Raw genomic sequence first — 20,179 nt, forward strand, 5'->3', positions numbered from 1 at the left:
CAGCTTATCTGACTTTGAGGTAAAGGACGTTGAGTCGAAAGATCTTGCAGAAACTCCGTTGTTTATTTTTCCTTCGTGGCTTATACCTTTATTTATACACATATATATCTGGAACAACTATTTATACTATTTTCAAGTTGAAAATGAATAAAGAAGTATATTTTTAGCAGCGTAAAGTACCCTGCTGGTCAAACTTTGTAAAATAGACGAGTTTACCATAAATTTGACAATATTTTTGTTTTCTACTGCATATTTACTTCAAAGAAAATAGTAATTATGGTAAAAGATGATATTCTTAAGTAATAAAACTACAAAGCACAATGGGCGTAGTCCATGGCTTCCTATAGTGTTAAAGGCTGCATTGTATTCAAAATCATCATACTGAAAGAGAATGTCCAATGCTTAAGTAAAGAATTACTTAATTTTACTTACTGAAAACTCAATAAATAAATTAATATCTCCATCTCCCGATCTTATTTCTCTTTCTTTATTAATTTTTCTCACACTTTTAGATACCAAAGAGGAGAAAGTAAGTATTTATGGATTCCAACATACCTGGACTGGTATGAATTCACTAAAACCAAGGCGAACTGTCAATTACTGTCAACATTGCAGTTTGAAAAGCCTGTAGTAGTAGGCTATGTCAACCGATTGGGTATTGCATAACTTCCAAACGGCCTCAGTTGTAACTCTGAGAAATATCTGATAGTCCCAGAGATGGTCCTACCTTAGGGGATAGGCTCCAGCCCGTACACAAGGACTGCTTGATTGGAAACACTTACGAGTTTTAGGAATTTTATTACGAAAAAACAGAGTACTAAGGTTCGTATTTACAAATTTACACAACAAATAACAAACGAGATTGGGGCCTGGGCCACACTACCCTTACTCGACAGCTAAGATGGACGTGGACATGCAGCCACGAGATTCTTAAATAAATAAATAAATAAATAACACTAACAAAAAACGCGTTATTTTCTCACAAACAAATTCATAAGCGTGATCCTAAATGACTGCAAGGGTTATTCTATACGCTAAGGCCAATGATAGCAAGGATTAAGACAGATTACTTACTTCATATTAAGTCAATCACAACCCCCTCGTGGGAATAGTACAACTCACTCACTTATATCAGACAGGAGCTCCCCCCCACCACGGCCCCATCTGTTGGGTTGATATCTGTAGACAGAAGGGCGATTGAGGCGGAAGGAGCTTATTTATACCCTCACGGCGTTTGTCAAACTTTGGTCAAATAAAATTTACAGTAATGACTTATTTCCTTTATGCAAGTTGAAGTTAATGCAATAAAACTGGTGTGAGTATTCCACGTGACTGAACCATCTCATTCTTGTTTCACACTAGTTAGTATATATATATATATCTATATATATATATATATATATATATATATATATATGATGTAAATATATATATATATATGTATGTTATGTATATATATATATATAGATATATATATATATATATATATATTATATATATATATATACATATATATCCTATCTGATTTTAGGGCGGGAAACCCATAGGGACATCCCACGCATTGAACGTGAATTTTATTAGTTATAAAGATGTTCCATATATTCATTATATTGTTTCTTTTTTTTCAATTCTAAAATTACCTACGTATTTTAGTGGCGAAAGGTTGTCCAACAGCCTAAGAATTGTGTTTGATGATAATAATATGAACCATAAGTATATATTACATATTTATTAGTTATTTTCATTTATTTTTATATGTATTTATATTTTTTTTTTTATAATTTAACAGGAGAATGTACCTGAGGCTTATAACGACGAATATCCTCTGTTACTATTGAGTAGCATTATTGAACTCCGTAGGCTGAATCGTATATAATATTTTGTGGGATACTGAGCAAAATCTTTCAAAAAATTTTCGTTTTTGGTTTCCTGCGTTTTCATAGTTGTAAATATGAACGCGTCTCAAAAAGCTTTGAACAGTTTTCATTGGTGAAATCCGTAGTGTAGCTTCGTCTGAACGTCTGCAAGTCGTATAAACGGGAGAAATACGTATAGATCCGGGAAGAGCAATATATATATATATATATATTATATATATATATTTATAATCTATATATATTATAATATATATATATAATTATATATATATATATTAGTTATCTTATTATATATGTGTGTATGTATGTATATATATATCTTATGCAAGAAACGAGCGCAAATTCAGTATACGCAAAATAGTCCTCCTTTGTCATTAGCGACCGCTCTCACCAGTGAATTTGATGTGCTGTGGTTAAAGATACACTTTCTCGGCTCTGAGATAAAAAACATCATGAACTTATTATTATTCAGAAGATGAACTCTATTCATATGGAACAAGCCCACCAAAGGGGCCATCGACTGTTAAATTCTGTCATAGAGGAACCAGCCCCCCAACCATTGTCTACAAATTAAACAAAACTTCAGACAAACTTTATTCAAGGCATTCTATGCAAGCAATTTTTTTAATTATTATTCACGATGAGCCAAAACCAACTCCTTCGTATTTTTTTCATTATTCCTTCCTCTATATGCTACATCTACCGAGAGTACAACCTTAATCGCCGTATAATTTTAAGTAAGAATAATAAATAATTGTAGGAGTTTTTTTTTTCAGTTTTTGCATTTTCCGAGGACACATTTGTCAATGCTAACCGTTACTGTGGTGGTGATTTGAAATGACAATTAATACCTGCATATGGTTACATAATTCAAGTCCTGTACAAATATACTTAACTGATGTATTTGTTTATTTACTGATTAATTTTGTTCACTCATTTCTTTATCTACTTTTTTCCATCCCAAAATGTCTGTTCATCGTCACATTGGCTGCTTTCACTTTTCGCCTTGTTAACATATCTAACTTCTCTATTTGTTAAATTTATTTATTCATTTTTTTTTGAGTGACATGATACACTTTTAACTCAGGGTAAGGTAAAGTCTAGGCATCATACCTTTTATTAATTTAGAAGATAAATAGAGCATTCCTTAAGCCAGTCGCTATGTGCAAAATAATTATTTTGCGGGTATGTAATTTAACAAAGCTTGTGTGTGTGTGTGTGTGTGTGTGTGAGAGAGAGAGAGAGAGAAAGGTGGGGGGGTCCACACTGAGGCACACTGAAGTATCTTGGAGGCTCAAAACAACTGACGAAAATAGCTGGTTCTAGACACCACAGTCCACACGACAGCCTAGTACGAGATCCAAGATGGCCGCTCATCGACCGTGAACCTCTTTCAATACTATTTTCGGCCACCACTTCTCCCTCATCGAAGCCGCTCCTGGGTGGTGGCAGAAGATGCGGTTACCATGGACCAGGTTCTTCTCGATGAGGAAGTGATTGAGCTCGTACAGAGAGTGGAGGGGTTTGTGCTGCACACCGGCTTGTTTCGCCAGCACCCCTGAGATGTAAGCGTCATCCACCCACAGGAACGGGGCGTGGTAGTAGGCGTGGTAGAGGTCCGGAGCTCGGTGGGTCGGTATGACGAAGGCGCTGCCAGAACAATACGGCGGGTAGGTCCCCTCCCTCCACTCGTCCATGGAGACGCACCACTTGGCGCAGCCCTTGCCCCTCAGGACGGGCATCCCCCACCAGACGGCGCACATGATCTTGTCCGGGACGGAGTTCTTCTTGGCTTCCTCCTCCGTGTAAGCCTTCAGGTAGTCCACCAACGCGAAGACGTTGATGATCATATCGTCATCGCTCTTCAGGATCCACTGGGGGTGCATGCAATGCTGGGTCACCCACTGCAGAGCAGACACGCCCTGCAACGCAAAGGTGCTTAGTCGTATTGATGTGATCTAGCTTGGCGGCAATGCTAGGCTCATCCCTCCAAAAGATATCGCTGCATTCATTACTTATACATAAAGGGCACCATCAAGCAGAATGGTGGTGTATAGTAGGTGGAAATAATGTGAGGAATAATGAAACTAAAGAAGAAATAAAGGCATTACGGGAAAACAGAAGGCAGGAATAGAGTAAGCTATTTAATACTGAATTCATTTTACACACAAGCATTATATATAGATTTCTGCCTATCACTGGAAATAAACCTCAGTCTACCCAGTGACAAGCCAAGGCGATACCGACTCAGCTACCAACGCCATAAAAGAAGTTGGAACCTAAGTACACCGTACCTAAGGTTTTTCCCAGGCAGTCTTCTGAATCCCAACAAACCAGCGAATTTTACCCAGCTTCCCGACCCATCAGCGATTCAGTGGGTACCATTTTGTTAGTATTCCTCCTTCACTGTGAAATATGATGGAAATAACGGGTAGAATTCGCTGGTAGAAGCCTGTTCGGGGAAAAACCTCAGGTATGGTGAGCTTAGAACCTTACTTCTTTTACAACTTTAGTGGTCGAGTCGGTACCACCTTGGGCTGCCACTCGGCAGACTGAGCTTCGCTCCCAGTGCGAGTCAGAAGTTTATTTCTGTGAAACACGTACTCATGTGTTTAATAGTTCCATATTATATATGTACACACACATGAGAATGAATGTGCATGCCTGCCTGTGTGCGTATGCTATCAGAATAATCGATATCTATGCTGAGACTTAACAAACCTTATAAGAAAGATTCTTGTAGCTATCCACAAAATCCGTCTGAATAATGTCGTGATATTTCTCGCTCTCCTCGTTGATAATCTTCTGTTCTTCCTTTGATGCCGCAGCGCCGAAGACGAAGATGACCTTCATGCGGACTTGAGGGTAGTATCTGTCGACAGAGCAGTGAAGCATGTTCTGGTAGACTTCTTTATTTTTTTCCAATTTAATGGAGAATGTCCAAGGGATTAAGGAAAAACTGCCTACACGACAGAGCTTGAGATACAAGTTTTGACCCAAACAGACGCAGAAGTCGAGTCGAATAAAAGCATGCAATAAAGAGGACTTATCCACATATCAAGTTATCTGGCAATTACGTCGAATACGAAACGAGACTCCTGTTAATTTTGATAAAGGATGAGAGGAGAAAAGGTCTGAAAATTCTGAGTGTTGAATCTCATTCATTGAGATTGTCAGATAACAGAAGAAGTTCGGAAACAGTTGGGAAGCAGAGCTATTTACAGAAGTCATCACATTTCAGTGAAATTCATTTGTTATAAAGATAAATAGACAAAATACAAATCGGCAAACACCCAAAGGGGTCATGACGAAAAGAAACAATCCGAACGGGAATTTTTCTGTAACTGAGAAACATAATACATTGGGTAGGCAGTGAAATTTAACATAAATTTGTATTAACTAATGATAGATATATCTCAAGTCCCATGGGGCAAGTAAGAGCTCAATTACCTATCAAAACAAGCATGGTCTCTCTCTCGCTCTCTGGGGAAAGTGTTTAAAGAGACTCATTTCTATCTATTTATCAATTCATTTATCTATTTTTTTTAAAGTGAGATCTTTTCTTTCAGCATTTCCCTTCTACTTCATGTTACTTCTTCCTGATGAACACCACATATTCTCTGGAAGTTTGAATATCAAGTCAATGGCCCCTGTGGTGGGCCCGTTCATTGTGAACAGGGTTCCTCTTCTGAGTAATAATACAATAATAATGAAACAGTTGAAGACAGCTAAAAAAGAACATATTTCCACTCACTTTATGTTGCCCCAAGTGTCACGTATCAGCTGACGATTTTCCTTTTTGTGCACAGCTGAATGAACGTAAGAAATGATGTGCAGATCAGGCCTTTCTTTGCACAAGTTTGGCTCCTCTATCAGGTACCTGTGGATGAAATCTGTAAGGAAAAGGTTCTCAGGGAAGAAGGCGGACGCTGAACTGCCTGTTATTGGCAGTGCCGTCCGTGAAATCACTTCGAAAGTTATCTACTGGGTGTTTCGAAATTAGAGCCCCACCCTCCACAGAACAAATGGAAAGTTATGAAGTTTTCTACTATAGCCTATCTCCAAGTACATTATCTTAAGTTTCTATTAAGCTATTTTTCATTTTACATTTCTTGTATTTTCAGACTGAGTGACGGAGTTAGATACAGGCATGGCCGGAGGAAATCAAATGGATTGACTGAATCTGGGCTATAACCTTCAGAGAGGCCAGGGCTGCTGGTGCATCCTTCATTTCACGTTCCTGGATAGCTAAATACATTAAAAGAGATGAATTCTTTGTTAAAATAAACTGGAACAAAAATCCATATGATTGTCATTGCGAAAAGAGTGGAAATCTTGGAAGACCTGAAATCCTTTCTCAGGAGTCAAAAGACATCATATCTGAGGCAGTGGGTAGACCAAGAAAGTCTTTACGTAAATTGGCGCTTGAACTAGAAACAAAAACGGGAAAGAAGAGAACTGTTATAGTGCTGTATATCATGAGTTAAAAAAATCTGGTATCAAGCTATTTCATGTTATCAGCAAGCCCAACATTACTCAGCAACAGAGAGAAGACCATGCATGGTTTTGTGGTTCATTTCTTAAAGATTGGGATGAAGCTGACTTTTTCCATGTTGCCGCATAAGATGAATTCTTCATTTACACAGTCGGGAAGCCAAATCATAAAAATGACATCATATGGGCTACAAAGTTGGATGGTATCAGTGATGACGTGCACTATCGCCAAGATGTGAAATTTCCTGAATGTTTGGGAATTTTTCTGTTTCACAGCCAAACGGTTAATGTGGATCATCAAAGAAAAAGGAGTCATAGAATGGCAAATACTTCAGAGAACCTATGCTTACTGGTGGAATATTTCCTTTCCTCAAAGATCCTGAAAATGTGTTATCTGTTGAAGAAGTCACATTTTTGCATGATAAGGCACCATGTTTCAAGGCTCTTCAGACACAGGAGCTGCTTCGAAACAGTGGCATCGATTTCTTCTTGTCAAGAGAATTTCCAGGTAGCTCCCCTGACCTTAATGTGTGTGAAAACATTCGTAGTATCTTAAAGGATCGCGTTGAAGTGCGCACAGTGAACTATGATGGTATACTAAGCCTCAACGAACTGTGAAGAGAGGTGACCAAAGTGCTCAGGGAAATGGAGTTTGAGTCTCAGCTTTTTTGCGATTTGTTGAAATCATACCCATCAAGAATGCAGGTTGTGGTACAGGCAGATGGAGGCCACACAAAATATTAAATGCTTGGAGAGAAACTTAAATAAATACCTGTTCTGAATTACTTTTGTTTTTGTCCATATCAATTTTAGTTTATGCTGTAGAGGGGGGGGGGGGGGGCGGTGGAGCTCTAATTTCGAAACACCCTGTATAGGATCTCTTTTACTCTCTCACGAAATTGCCTCCATATATATCTGTATGGAAGTTTGAGGATGCTTAAGTGAACTACATTGAAATAATTCCAATGAATCTGGGTACTCCTATGTCACATCAACATATCAATAAATGCAATTCTAAAACTCCGTCCGTATCTACTACACATGTAAACAAGTTCGACGATGAGTCTGGATGTCACCCGGGATGTAAGCATCGATTTTATTTGATCTACAGAGGCACAAATCTCCCTCACATCTGAATGCCCAGGAGAACTGGTGTATCCTAGCGATACTCGGCCCTTACCGAAGCTGCTGTTTGTGATGGAAGGCCTCGGGGTTCTCCTCCGGGAACTTATTCTCGACCTCATTGTCCTCTCGTACGAAGGCCGCCTGTCGGGGGCAGAGATTGTTACAGTTGTCCTCCCTCTCGAGGAAGGCTTTGTGAGAAGCTGCACACACACATACATATTATATACATACATATAGTTAGTTAGTTATTTTACTGACAAATATATACAATCATTAGTGCAAATTTGTCCACAAAGAGACATAATGCAAAATAAACAAAGTGGACAGTAATCTCTTCTGTTCTTGCAAGTACATGGCTTAAAAAGAAAAATACATCAAGAAAAATACAGCTTCAAGGGCAAATAACATAAGCCCATAAGACACATAGTTTTCTCTCCTTTAGAAGTACACAATTACACTGATAGGATTATAGTCTGATGTTCCTACATTGCACAGGAAAGGGAAAAATTGAGACTGGCTTGACTGACGCAATAGACAGCAGACCTTCCACTGGAGGAGTGGATGGGTGCTATAGGAAATAAAATATTATCGTTATATTTTTCGTCTTTGTCGGCGGGTCAGAGTCCAGAGATCCACATCAAGCCCTCTAATCCTCTGCAACACATAGTAAGACTTTATTATTATTATTGAAAAAGATTCAACGCACGGTACAAGTCGAAAAGGTCCTTAACTATAGCGTAGCAAGTGCCTGAGAACAGAACATCTATTTGTAAAACAAGAAAAGGTTTGCAACGCGACAGGAAGCAGAGCAACGCTCGAGGGAAACCGAAAGACACCAAGAATAAAAAGAAAACGAATTCTTTCAAGTCTCATTTCCCCAGCCATGAAAATAGGGTGCTGACGGAACCAGAAAATGGCTAAAGATTGCAGGAGACAAGACTGAACTCAATGTTTTACCTGGAAGTCGAACCGATTGATGTCTACTCCAACAGTTACGCGACGCAGGAACGTTGTATTTCTCTGGGTCTTGTTGTCACTATTGCCGCCGCGTCTGGGAGGTCTCTCCCGAAGGGCGGGAGTCTCTAGGTGTTCTGCAATCATCCACGATACTGGCAAGATTAAACCGATAAGCGCCCCCAAGACGTAGAGGATTCTGATTATGCCTGTAAGTACAAGACGTTGTCATTATGCCTCTCTGCAGGGATTACTCAAGGTTCTCTGCGGCGTCCCTCAGGCCGCTAGCTGCAACCCCTTTCATTCCTTTTACTGTACCTCCGTTCATACTCTCTTTCTTCCATCTTGCTATCCACTCTCTCCTAAGATTTATTTCAAAGTGCAACTGCTCTGAGGTTTTCCTCCTGTTACATCTTTCAAACCTACCTACTGTCACTTTCCTTTCCAGCGCTGAGTGACCTCATAGGTCCCAGTGCTTGGCCTCTGGCCTCAACTCGCTATATTCCATTCCATAATGCCTCTGCTGCAGCCAGCGGTGCTTGCATGCACATATTCCTCCTGACTTTGGTTTCTACAGTTCAATTTATATTTTAATATTTTACTAACTTTTTTATTTATTCATTTATCTGTTTTTCTAATAATCTGGTCTCTTCCTTTTGTATTTACCTTTACCTTATGTTGCCTCTTTTGAATGAACACCTGAATAATACTCTTTGGAAGCCTGACTTTCAAGTCAGTGACCCTTTAGGTGGACTTGTTCCGTTTGAACAGGATTCATCCTCGGAATATAATACTAATACTAAGAATAATAATAATAATAATAATAATAATAATAATAATAATAATAATCAAGTAAAAAATAGTCATCACGATTCTCCAATACTGAGATGCCAATAGTTTGAAATGTTGTTCGAAATATACATAAGGTTGTGTCATAATCCTGCAGTCCTGAGATGTTACGTATGGTAATGACGGCTGGTTTTGTACAGCCGTCTCAGGACAGGAGCATATAATTTCTGCAATGGTTCTTGAACTGCCCTGCAAATAATTTCATGATATACTCAGCTGATTTTCAGGAGTTAAAATTGCGTCAACATGACTCATTTGTTTGTTTGTTTGTATGGTGCTTTTACGTTGCATGGAACCAGTGGTTATTCAGCAACGGGACCAACGGCTTTATGTGACCTCCGAACCACGTCGAGAATGAACTTCTATCACCAGATATACACATCTCTCACTCCTCAATGGAAGGGCCGAGAATCGAACCCGCGACCACCGAGGTGGGACGCTAATGCCATACCAACCACGCCGCTGAGTCGTGAATGGAGACACCTGCCACACTAAATCGTTCTCGTGATGTAGTAAATCATTTCATTGAATCGAGTCTAATTGCTTCTGGCTGGGTTGGATCGAGAGCATTCAACTTACGGCCTCCACTGGACTTCTCTTCGTCCTTTATGGCTCCTTCATACTCTCTGCTTTGGAATTCTCCCCTTTCTGCGATTTCCCCTGATTCTAATGAAGTTCCGGGAGTCTGAGGCTGACTGATCGCTTTTTTCAGGGAGTCTTCCTTTTCGTTTCATTGAGTTTCGTATTGATAAAGGTCCACAGTTTAAGAAATCACTCATCAGAGAGAGAGAGAGAGAGAGAGAGAGAGAGAGAGAGAGAGAGAGAGAGAGAGAGAGATAATTATCAATGATTTACATATGTTCCTCACTTTCTCGAAATTGATCTTTGCACCTGTGAACATATGTTCCCGACAAGTGTTGGAATGAATAATGATGACAGTTAGAGACGCTCGTCTGTATAATTTTTCAACTACGAAAAGTTCATGAATAAGATGTATCACGAATGTTTTGGAATTATCTCCGGCCAATTTCTCCTTTCGCAAGTTGCACACATCACAAAATCGATCAAATGGTGGTTGTGGATCCCTTAATCAAACGGAGATTGTGAACTTGAGAGTGACACAGCTGAGGTTATAATCCAGGGTGACATCACCGGGACCTTAACCCCAGGAATTATCTTTGAACTAACCTAACCCAACCTAACCTAATCTAATCTAACAAAACCTAACCTAACCTAATCTAATCCTACAAAACCTAACCTAACCCAACCTAACTTAACCTAATCTAACATAACCTAACCTAATCTAACCTAACCCAACCTAACCTAATCTAACATAACATAACCTAACCTAACCTAATCTAACATAATCCAACCTAACCTAACCAAACCGAGTCTAATCTAACATAACATAACCTAACCTAACCTAATCTAACATAACCTAACCTAACCTAGGAGCATGGCTAAAGAACTGGAGCTGGTGCAATACCAGTATACATCTAGTATTGCTCCCGGGTGATAGAGATATCAAAAGGAAAAAGTGCTGTTGAAAGGCTTAAAAAGAAAAGTTGCACAGCAAGTGTCATCAAACAGAGTTGGTGAACACTAAAGTTATCGAGAGGAAGTTACGTTACTAAGAGTCGTTATACTGTGGTTGTGGACCAGGGAGTTCTTCTACAACTGGATTTGTTATCGCGAGAGTTATCAAAGGCTGTGAACAAAAGAGTTATCAAACAGGTTGTGAACAAGAGTGTTATTAAATGGGGTTACCAGCCAGGAAGTTATTAAAGGAAAGATTAATGTGACTTTTGTCTTGTGATTTTTTTCTGTGACTTTTTTCCTGTGATTTTTTTCCGTAATTTTTTTCTCTGACTTTTTCTGTGATTTTTTTCTGTGACATTTCTTCTTACTTGGATTCGTTTTAACTGACGAACAGCTCTTGCATTCTTATAGAAAGTAACTGAAGCATATTATTCTCAAATGGCCAATGCTCGACTCACGTCTTGGAATCACTCATTACTCGGGAATGAAGTCACACCAAAGTGGGAATTAGTCCAAATGAATGACGCAGACATCAGTCAGGAATCAAAGGTTCCCGAGGTCCCTTACGAAACACACTCACTTTCTTACCTCTTCTCATGGTCAGCTGGTTAAGGAGCTCCGGTTATCAAATCACATTCAAAATGGTGCTATTTTCTCTGGGAAATTTCTTCTTCTTCTCTGGATTGCTTACGACACTTTTCATCAGCTGTGGTAGACAGAAAAAATCACGTCAAAAAAACAACCATAATTACTGGTTTACAAAGAAATTGAGGCAAGTACAAAAATACCCGTTTTTACCTAATTTGGGGGTGCTGAATTCAAATTTGAAATCCGTTTTTACTCATCACCTCTAGTTATCTATCCTGTTTTATCTGTTATAAGCTGCTGCAACTCTTGAAATGTGCACATATATTCTCTGTTTATACTAAAATGAGACTATTTAAAAGCCAGAAAACTAGAGGTGATAGAGCAAAACTATTTATAAATTTGAATTCAACACACCCAAATTAGTTTAGTAATACCAATCTGCGGTGAGGGTTTGGCGCCTTCAAAAACGAAAACACACGTTGCCATATCTTCAAGTTCTTTGTCGAGGCGGCCAAAGTCGTCATAGCTCTGTATTTCTTACTGAATCCCCTAAAGTCAAAACCTATGTCCTGTACAGATTATCCTCCTTTCAGAGTCTGGCGAGGGGGGCGGGGGGGGGGGAGGGGGGGGTGGGTGTTGGCGGATGGCCCATTTCAGTTGTGGTTATTAGACCAGCGGTTCGCTGGTATAATTTATCTTTCGTTTATTCAGATATTTATCATACAGTGTGTTTGTATGGTGTTTTTACGTTGCATGGAACCAGTGGTTATTCAGCAAAGGGACCAACGGCTTTACGTGACTTCCGAACCACGTCGAGAGTGAACTTCTATCACCAGAAATACACATCTCTCACCCCTCAATGGAATAGTCGAGAATCGAACTCGCGGCCACCGAGGTGGCAGGTAAAGACCATACCAACCACACCACTGAGGCGCTTTCATACAATGTGTATTGGCATTAAAATTTAAGTGTTTTTTCATTTTAACGTAGTCCTCCTTTACTCTCTCTAAAAGTTGGATTTTCGAAATTTTCTTTGTTGGTTTCGCACTTACAGAGATGAGCTATTCTGTAATTAATTACTGCTTTTTTGCTTGACATCGCTGGTACTCAGTCTATGTACTTTCCTTGAATGATGAGGAGCACTAACCATCAGACACTTCGTGATTCATTTGACGGTGACAATTCAATAACCATCATTTCTTCACTTTATATAAGGTTAATGTCAATGACTGGCTTAACACAATACTCATCGGGATCTGTGTACGACAATCGTGATTCAATCCTGTCTGCAGCAAATCTATTAATTTCAGTCACTAAACTGCTCCCTTTACCTCATTCAAAATTTTGATAGATTGATGTTTGGCAACGCCAGACCAATTTCAATCCTAACCACGGTATTTAGATTTTTTTCGTCTTATCACCAGAATATTTTATTTTCCATATTCAGTTGACCGTTGTCTTGAAACAATCTACACAAGAAAAAAATAACATCATAGATGAAAAAAAAAACCAATCTCATATTCAAATTTCTCTATTTATAGAAAAGTTCAGATAACAAACATCTTTAAAGTAATTAATGATACACACATACAAACACACACACACACATGTTTGAGCGCCAACTATATTTCCATCCGCTAATCCTCATCTTTACTATAAAGGACTCCAGTTTATAAGATTTGATCATTCTTAAGAGATAAACGAAGGGTTTATTGTTTCTTAACTGACGGATATAGATTTCAATACTTGACCTGGGAATCGAATTTGTAGATGTGGCACCATGAATGCCACGTTTCTAAAAATATATTGAAAAACTTTTTAAATATTGATTGTTAACAACTGTATACATGAAAACCACATTTAGTAAATATTTCAGAGTAATTCCCTTCAGTTGTGTTATATAACAACGACCTGTATTCCATAGAATTTTCCTTAGAATGGGAGATTGGCATTGCACGTTAATGACTTTCGTCCCAACAAAATCCTCACCACAGATTGGTATTATACTATAGGAAAGGTATATAATCCAGACACTTAAATCGGAGGCCTAAGTGAAAAGATATGACGATGTCTGAAGTCCGGTAGCTGATCTAAACATGAAAACAGCATGATTGTATTTTTTTTATTCTGGCTCTAAACCTTTTGAGGAAAATGTCGTAAAGTTGAATTTATAATAATAATAAAAATATGCTGGAATTAAACCCTCTCTCAAACATGTTTTATTAAAAGAAATTGCTGCCTCAGCTGCATTAATTTTATAAAAGTTCTTCTCTATTTTTCTAATTATTATTTTCTCATTGTTGCTTAAACTGGTGAGCAACGCACCGAAGGTTGACACTCTCAGTTATGTAATAGTCAAAGCCAATTGGATTTTTATTGGTAAAAAATTCCAGTGGGGGTAGTCATATTTTTGGGTATATCCCGTAGAGTTTATTGCAGGTAGAATTGATATTAAATTCTATTCTTTTCTATTCTTTTTGTGGGGCCGCGACGTTTCGTCTGAAAAACCTCAGACATCCTCTTAGGCAGAGGTGGGTGAAGGACTGAAGTGAGAGGGTGAGTCTGTCGGCTTTTATTGTGGTGGTGCAGTGGGGGGCTTCGTGCCGCTGCCTTTTCATTGGCTAGTGAATGGGGAGCTGCTTTATGATTGGCTGCCTGGCTGCTGGCTGAAGCCAGCTCCCGAGCGCATGCTCAACAGGCGTGCCAATCTTCTCAGTTGCATACCATCACGCCGGGCTTCATTTTGATTGGTCAAAGGCCGTGTGACGTCACTGCTGGTATTATTCATGGTTTTAATTTCATCTTCGGTGTTATTTTCCTCTTGACTTGGGCGTTTTCGTGCGGAGATATGGTGAAGTTTGTAGTTACTGGTGTGTTATGTCGCATGCAGGTCGGGAGCAAAAAGGCCTCCTGCGTCGTATTCATGGAGGGCTTTTGCTCCTGGATGAGTAACGCCTCCAGAAGTGCAGACGGCGAGGATCGGGTGCTCTCCCTATTATACTAGTGTTGTGGATAATACAGATGCGGGAGATTGTGTATTGGTGGGCGGTGAGGGCGTGATTCTTGATAGCCCCTTCTTGGGCGTGACTGGAGATTCTCTTCACAAGACGCATAGTAGTCATTCCAATGTACTTCCCAGGACATCCTCGAGCGGGGCATATGTATTGGTATACTACGTTTGACTGCTTGATGGGGTCTCCTGATGGCGGTGAGGGGTTATTTTTCATGATTAGGCCTTATAATATATTTTGATGTTCTCGGTGGGGCGGGGTCGTGGGTCTTCTTCCTCATTTGGTACTCAAATGAGGAAGAAGACCCACGACCCCACCGCACCGAGAACATCAATATATTTTATAAGAGCCTTCATGCACTCCCAGTACTGCAAGGAGAAGTTGATGAAGAACATCCTCCCCATTGAAGAAGGCAAGATGTTGGACCTTATAATATACTACAAAAACAGGAAAACAAGAGACCTAATCATGAAAAATAACCCCTCACTGCCATCAGGAGACCCCTCAAGCAAACGAACGTAGTATACCAATACATATGCCCCACCCGAGGATGTCCTGGGAAGTATATTGGAATGACTACTATGCGTCTTGCAAAGAGAATCTCCTATCAAGCCCAAGAAGGGGCTATAAAAATTCACGCCCTCACCGCCCACCGAGACACAATCTCCTGCGTCTGTATTATCCGCAACACTAGGATAATAGGGAGAGCACCTGACCCTTGCCGTCGGCGCCTCCTGGAGGCGTTATTCATCCAGGAGCAAAAGCCCTCCATGAATATGACGCAGGAGGCCTTTTTGCTCCCGACCTGCATGCGACGGAACACACCAGTAATGGCAAACTTCACCATATCGCCGCATGAAAACGCCCCAACTAAAGAGGAAAATAACACCGGAGACGACATTAATACCATGAATAATACCAGCAGTGACGTCACGCGGCCTTTGACCAATCAAAATGAAGCCCGGCATGATGGTATGCAGCTGAGAAGATCGGCATGCCTGTTGGGCATGTGCTCAGGAGTTGGCTTCAGCCGCAGCCAGGCAGCCAATCATAAAGCAACTCTCTATTCTCTAGCCACAATAAAAGCAGACAGACTCACCCTCTCACTTCAGTCCTTCACCCACCTCCGCCTAAAAGGATGTCTGAGGTTTTTCAGACGAAACGTCGCAGCCCCACAAAAAGAATTGAAAAGAATAGAATTTAATATCAATTCTACCTGCAATAAACTCTACGGGATATACCCGAGTATTTTATTACCCCTACTAGAATTTTTTACCAATAAAAATCCAATCGGCTTTGACTATTACATAATTGAGATATGTCAACCTTCGGTGCGTTGCTCACCAGTTTAAGTAACATTGATAAAACAATAATTAGAAAAATAGAGAAGAACCTTTATGAAATTAATGCAGCTGAGGCAGCAATCACTTTTAATAAAATAATAATAATAATAAATAATAATAATAATAATAATAATAATAATAATAAAATAATAATATAATAATATAGGGAAAACTCTCTATCACGCGAGTATATATAATGTTCTAAAGGGTCCACAATAATACAAAGTGTAAAAAAGTCGTGTATAATTTTGAAGACTTTACAGAAAGCTTTCGAACCCTTACCCTTGGGTTCATCTTCAGGGACTGAAGATGAACCCAGGGAAGGGTTCGAAAGCTTTCTGTAAAGTCTTCAAAATTATACACGGACTTTTACACTGTATTATTGTGGACCCTTTAGAACAAAATAATAATAATAATAATAATCAATAATAATAATAATAATAATAATAAAATAATAATAATAATAATAATAATAATTGCCTTACTCTAATATGGACAGATGTATCGATGAATCGAAGATATTCGAATTGCGTTCGTTGCGGTAAAGATAAAAATTGTACAAACACACACACGTGTATGTGTGTGTGTGTGTGTGTGTGTGAGCGAAGCAGAATACGAAAGACACCATGAACAGGAATACAACTTCCTCAGATTTCAATCTGTAAAAGTTACATTTTTGTATGAAAAGAATCTTGGTATGAATTCGACAATGAGACGACGGCAGTTTGAAGAGAATTGACCGATAATGTCGGTTTTTACAAGCGCCGTGCAGTAAATGCATTTCGAGATTCTTATGGACAATTGTTCTTGTTTGGAGTCAAGTGCCTCTCGATTTCATACAATGTAAATGAAAAGATTTACACACCTTATATACATTAGAGATTTGGCTGAATGCATGTACCTTTAAGAGAGCTTCAAAACTACAGAGTAAATGGTTTGTTTTGTGTATAGAAAGAAATATCAGAAAATTAGAGGCGGGAATGGGAAACTGACAAAAAACCCGCTGGAATTTTTTCAACAGCCGTCGGACGAGAATCTGATTGTAATTATGTTCCACACTTCAGGACGAAATGAACCGACTGTGAACTAAGTGGTCGAGTTACGAACGAGTAAGAATAGGTTCGAACCTGCTGGCAACGGAGTAGAACTATAGATACGAACGGATCGAAACTGACCACGAAGGCACGAACGGGCTTGGAAACTGTGCCACCTTTTCTCACCGTCCATCTTTACACGAACGGACAGCGGACGGGATACAGACGAGGTGGACGTATTGAGAACTTTCTATGAACATACTAGGATCGTATTTGAGGCATTATTAGGCCAATATGACACGTTCTACCCCGACCGCAACTCGTTTTACGACTCGGACGGGGTAAGACGCCCTAGGAACTAGTTTGGTGTGACATGGGAGGCGGGGGCGGGGTGGCTTTCACTCACAGAAAAGGTCAGAGAAAAGACAATTCTCGATCTGTTTCCCTGGCTACTTATCCACTTAACTCACATCGAACAATCCACCTCCTCCACTTGGCAGAGACTCGGGAAGACACTGGCGCTGAGGACTCGGCGTCAACCGTCAATCAACACCTGTGAGAGCCCTGTCAATAATTTCGCTCTCACCCTAATTAGTCGACAGGTTTTCATATGTTTCGTCCGCCTTTCTTTACACATTGAACGATGCGCTTTTCGGTGTCAGTCAGACCAGCTTTGGGTCCAGATTGGTGCACTTAACGATTGCAATAGCATCACTCGTGTCCGTTCAACCTCGACGACTCGAGCACATCTGGTATACCGATGACGAAAATTAGACTTCACACTTACACGCGTGTATAAGTGTGTGCCGGCCAACGAGTTCCGATACTAGTCGTCCAAATTCCTGTAAATTCCAAGCTGGAAGGACGAATGGCTCCTGCCCTGCATTGTGTTTCCACAGATTGACCCGAACGGAGGTCAACACTTCATCATCACGACTGTCTCTCACGACCTCATGATAACCGGATACGTCCCTAGATGAATATATGTATGATGTTCAATATATCTAATTATCAAAGGGGCCATTGACTTGAAATTGAAGCCTCCAAAGAATACGAACGAGATATCTCACTTATCAAAAAATAAAAAATAAGTTACTGCATAAAAATGTACTAAAATGCAAAGAGAAGAGTGTTAGGGTATTAAGGCATTGCAACTGCGCTTCAACCTTTCAATTTGCAAGATAGATGCAGCATTAATAAGCTTGACTGAATAACAGTCTAACTAGAATGAGATATATATATATATATATATATATATATATATATATATATATATATATATATATATATATATATATAAGTAAGAGACTTTCTTGCAGAAACGAGCAGGTAAAGACACGAATTCAAAGGAGGGAAATCAGCCGGCATGTGTCATCACGAGAAACGGATTCGTGGTAAAACGACTGATAATAAATGCCGCCCCCCCTCCCCCCGGCCGAGATCACTCTTCATTATTCCCGGCTGTAAAAGAGTAGTTGATCCTGTTGGAAAGGACGAACAGGTGAGTTGCAGCGTTTTTATGCAAATGCTCAGTAAATGTCGTGGTTGGACTCTACGTCATCAGTCACGCTCCATTAGATGCATCTGTGGACTGAAAAGTTATACCGAGAGACCGATGTTGGTTTCAAATTCAGTTTACGTTAATTGCTTTCCCGAAGTGTGTAGCATTTTAAAACTCTCAAATGGGACGAACAAACTTGCCTAGGTTCATATGCGTTCGTTTCTAAGCTTGAAAAGATTTCACTGGCCATTAAGAAGCGCACGAAAACCAGATTTTTCCTGCACTTAATCACAGTCTTTTTGAATAATTATGACAGGCTGACTTTGATACAGATGTATAAAAAAAATGATACTCTTCATATGTTGATAGCTTCTACTTCTGGCGTTTTAGTTTTCTTTAATAGCAAACTAGAGCGCCTCAGCGGCGTGGTTGGTATGGTATTAGCGTCCCACCTAGGTGGTTGCGGATTAGATTCTCGGCCATTCCATTGAGGAATGAGAGATGTGTATTTCTGGTGATAGAAGTTCACTCTCGACGTGGTTCGGAAGTCACGTAAAGCCGTTGGTTCCGTTGCTGAATAACCACTGGTTCCATGCAACGTAAAAGCACCATACAAACAAACAAAAGCAAACTATTGATGTGGCATCGATTTGTGTGTCCGTCCGCCCTAAGATCTTAGAAACTACTGAGAAGGATTGGATTTCCGAAAATAAATGTGAAAAATAGCTATTCAAGCTACAACCTTATTACAAGATATATTGACGTTCTATGGTGCTAAAGAGACCACTGAATTTAAAAACAAATTCAGGTACAGAGTTTGTCCTTTTCATCACAATCAAAAGTTGGCTATTTGGGGGAAAACTAAATTCCTCAGCTTCCAGTTTCTTTCTGTCGTTTGTGTCAGTAGTAGAGACTTTTCACTTCATGGTGAACGTTGCCTTAGTGGAGTTCATTTGGTGTATAAAACTTCCCAATGAGTCCATTCCAATATAACAAACTCGACACGGAAGTTTGACTAATTCTGGTGCGATACGAAAAAAAAGCGAAACATTTCCTTTGATCATTGTGGATTTTATTGTTCACGGAAGATTTTTTAAAGCAATTTTTTTTGCAACTATGATTAAAATGATTAGGAATGGATGGATTATGAAATTTAGGGACAAGCCCAAACACTGGGACCTATTATGGTCATTCAGCGCCGCATTAAAATGATTAAGGAGAAGGATTTCGTCTCTGAATTTGACACTTGCTGCGTACACTGGGTTTTCCAATTGGACATGGCACGTACGTCTTAATATTCCTTATTAAGAGAAACGGGCAGTACGTAACGACCATGTTTCTAAGAACGAGAGACTTTTCCCTCTCTCCGTGTCACGTCAAAGGAAGGAGAGACATTTCCTTCTACAGTCCTCCAGTGGTTACTCAGCGTTTGCGTCTTGTGGGAATGCCTATCGCTACTATGTCTTCTGAGACCGCAGGTACAGAGGAGGACCCGTCACTTACATCATTAAACTAGTTTCGACAGTCATTTGTCAAGTTTAACTTAAAACAAAACGATTAGATTCTCCAAAGACGCATTCAGCTTTAGAAGAGAAAGTATACGTTACAGTTTTGGGAAAAAAAAAAAACGACCACACCCCCCAACTTAAAAAAAAAAAAATAAAAAAAAAAAAATTGTTCTGGGAAATTGCGCAGGTGTTGCTGATAAATCCATCAGTATAAATCAGAGCGAACAACTCGCGCACTTGTCTGCATAATTTACAGAGAGGTGTTTCTGCCTTCAAGTGGGACACACTATCCGAGATATAACTGCTTCTAGTAATTTTTTTTGGGGGGGATGGTTTAGGTCCGGAAGCCTTAGGGA

At 39.6% G+C, this 20,179-nt stretch overlaps 1 protein-coding gene across 1 annotated transcript; it reads right to left on the reverse strand.

Moving 5' to 3' along the window:
- Positions 1 to 2,207: 2,207 nt before the first annotated feature.
- On the reverse strand, positions 2,208 to 17,509 carry LOC135205325 (beta-1,3-galactosyltransferase 5-like). The gene is made up of 7 exons (XM_064235768.1): positions 17,285 to 17,509; positions 11,427 to 11,544; positions 8,454 to 8,659; positions 7,552 to 7,637; positions 5,632 to 5,757; positions 4,599 to 4,749; positions 2,208 to 3,799 (listed from the first exon to the last, which is right to left on the reverse strand). The coding sequence occupies exons 2-7, from the start codon at positions 11,434 to 11,436 to the stop codon at positions 3,251 to 3,253; spliced, it is 1,128 nt and encodes a 375-aa protein (XP_064091838.1). The 5' UTR covers positions 11,437 to 11,544; positions 17,285 to 17,509; the 3' UTR covers positions 2,208 to 3,250.
- Between the last annotated feature and the right edge of the window lie 2,670 nt (positions 17,510 to 20,179).

The sequence above is a fragment of the Macrobrachium nipponense genome, chromosome 49 (genome assembly GCF_015104395.2).
Source record: "Macrobrachium nipponense isolate FS-2020 chromosome 49, ASM1510439v2, whole genome shotgun sequence".
NCBI lineage: Eukaryota > Metazoa > Arthropoda > Malacostraca > Decapoda > Palaemonidae > Macrobrachium > Macrobrachium nipponense.

What these genes read in the sequence shown, in the direction of transcription:
- LOC135205325 (XM_064235768.1), bottom strand. An exon ending in TCAATCGGTTCGACTTCCAG is followed by an intron (nt 7,638 to 8,453) that starts GTAAAACATTGA and finishes TGCCCCCGACAG; the next exon opens with GCGGCCTTCGTACGAGAGGA. An exon ending in ACAAGAATCTTTCTTATAAG is followed by an intron (nt 3,800 to 4,598) that starts GTTTGTTAAGTC and finishes TTTGCGTTGCAG; the next exon opens with GGCGTGTCTGCTCTGCAGTG.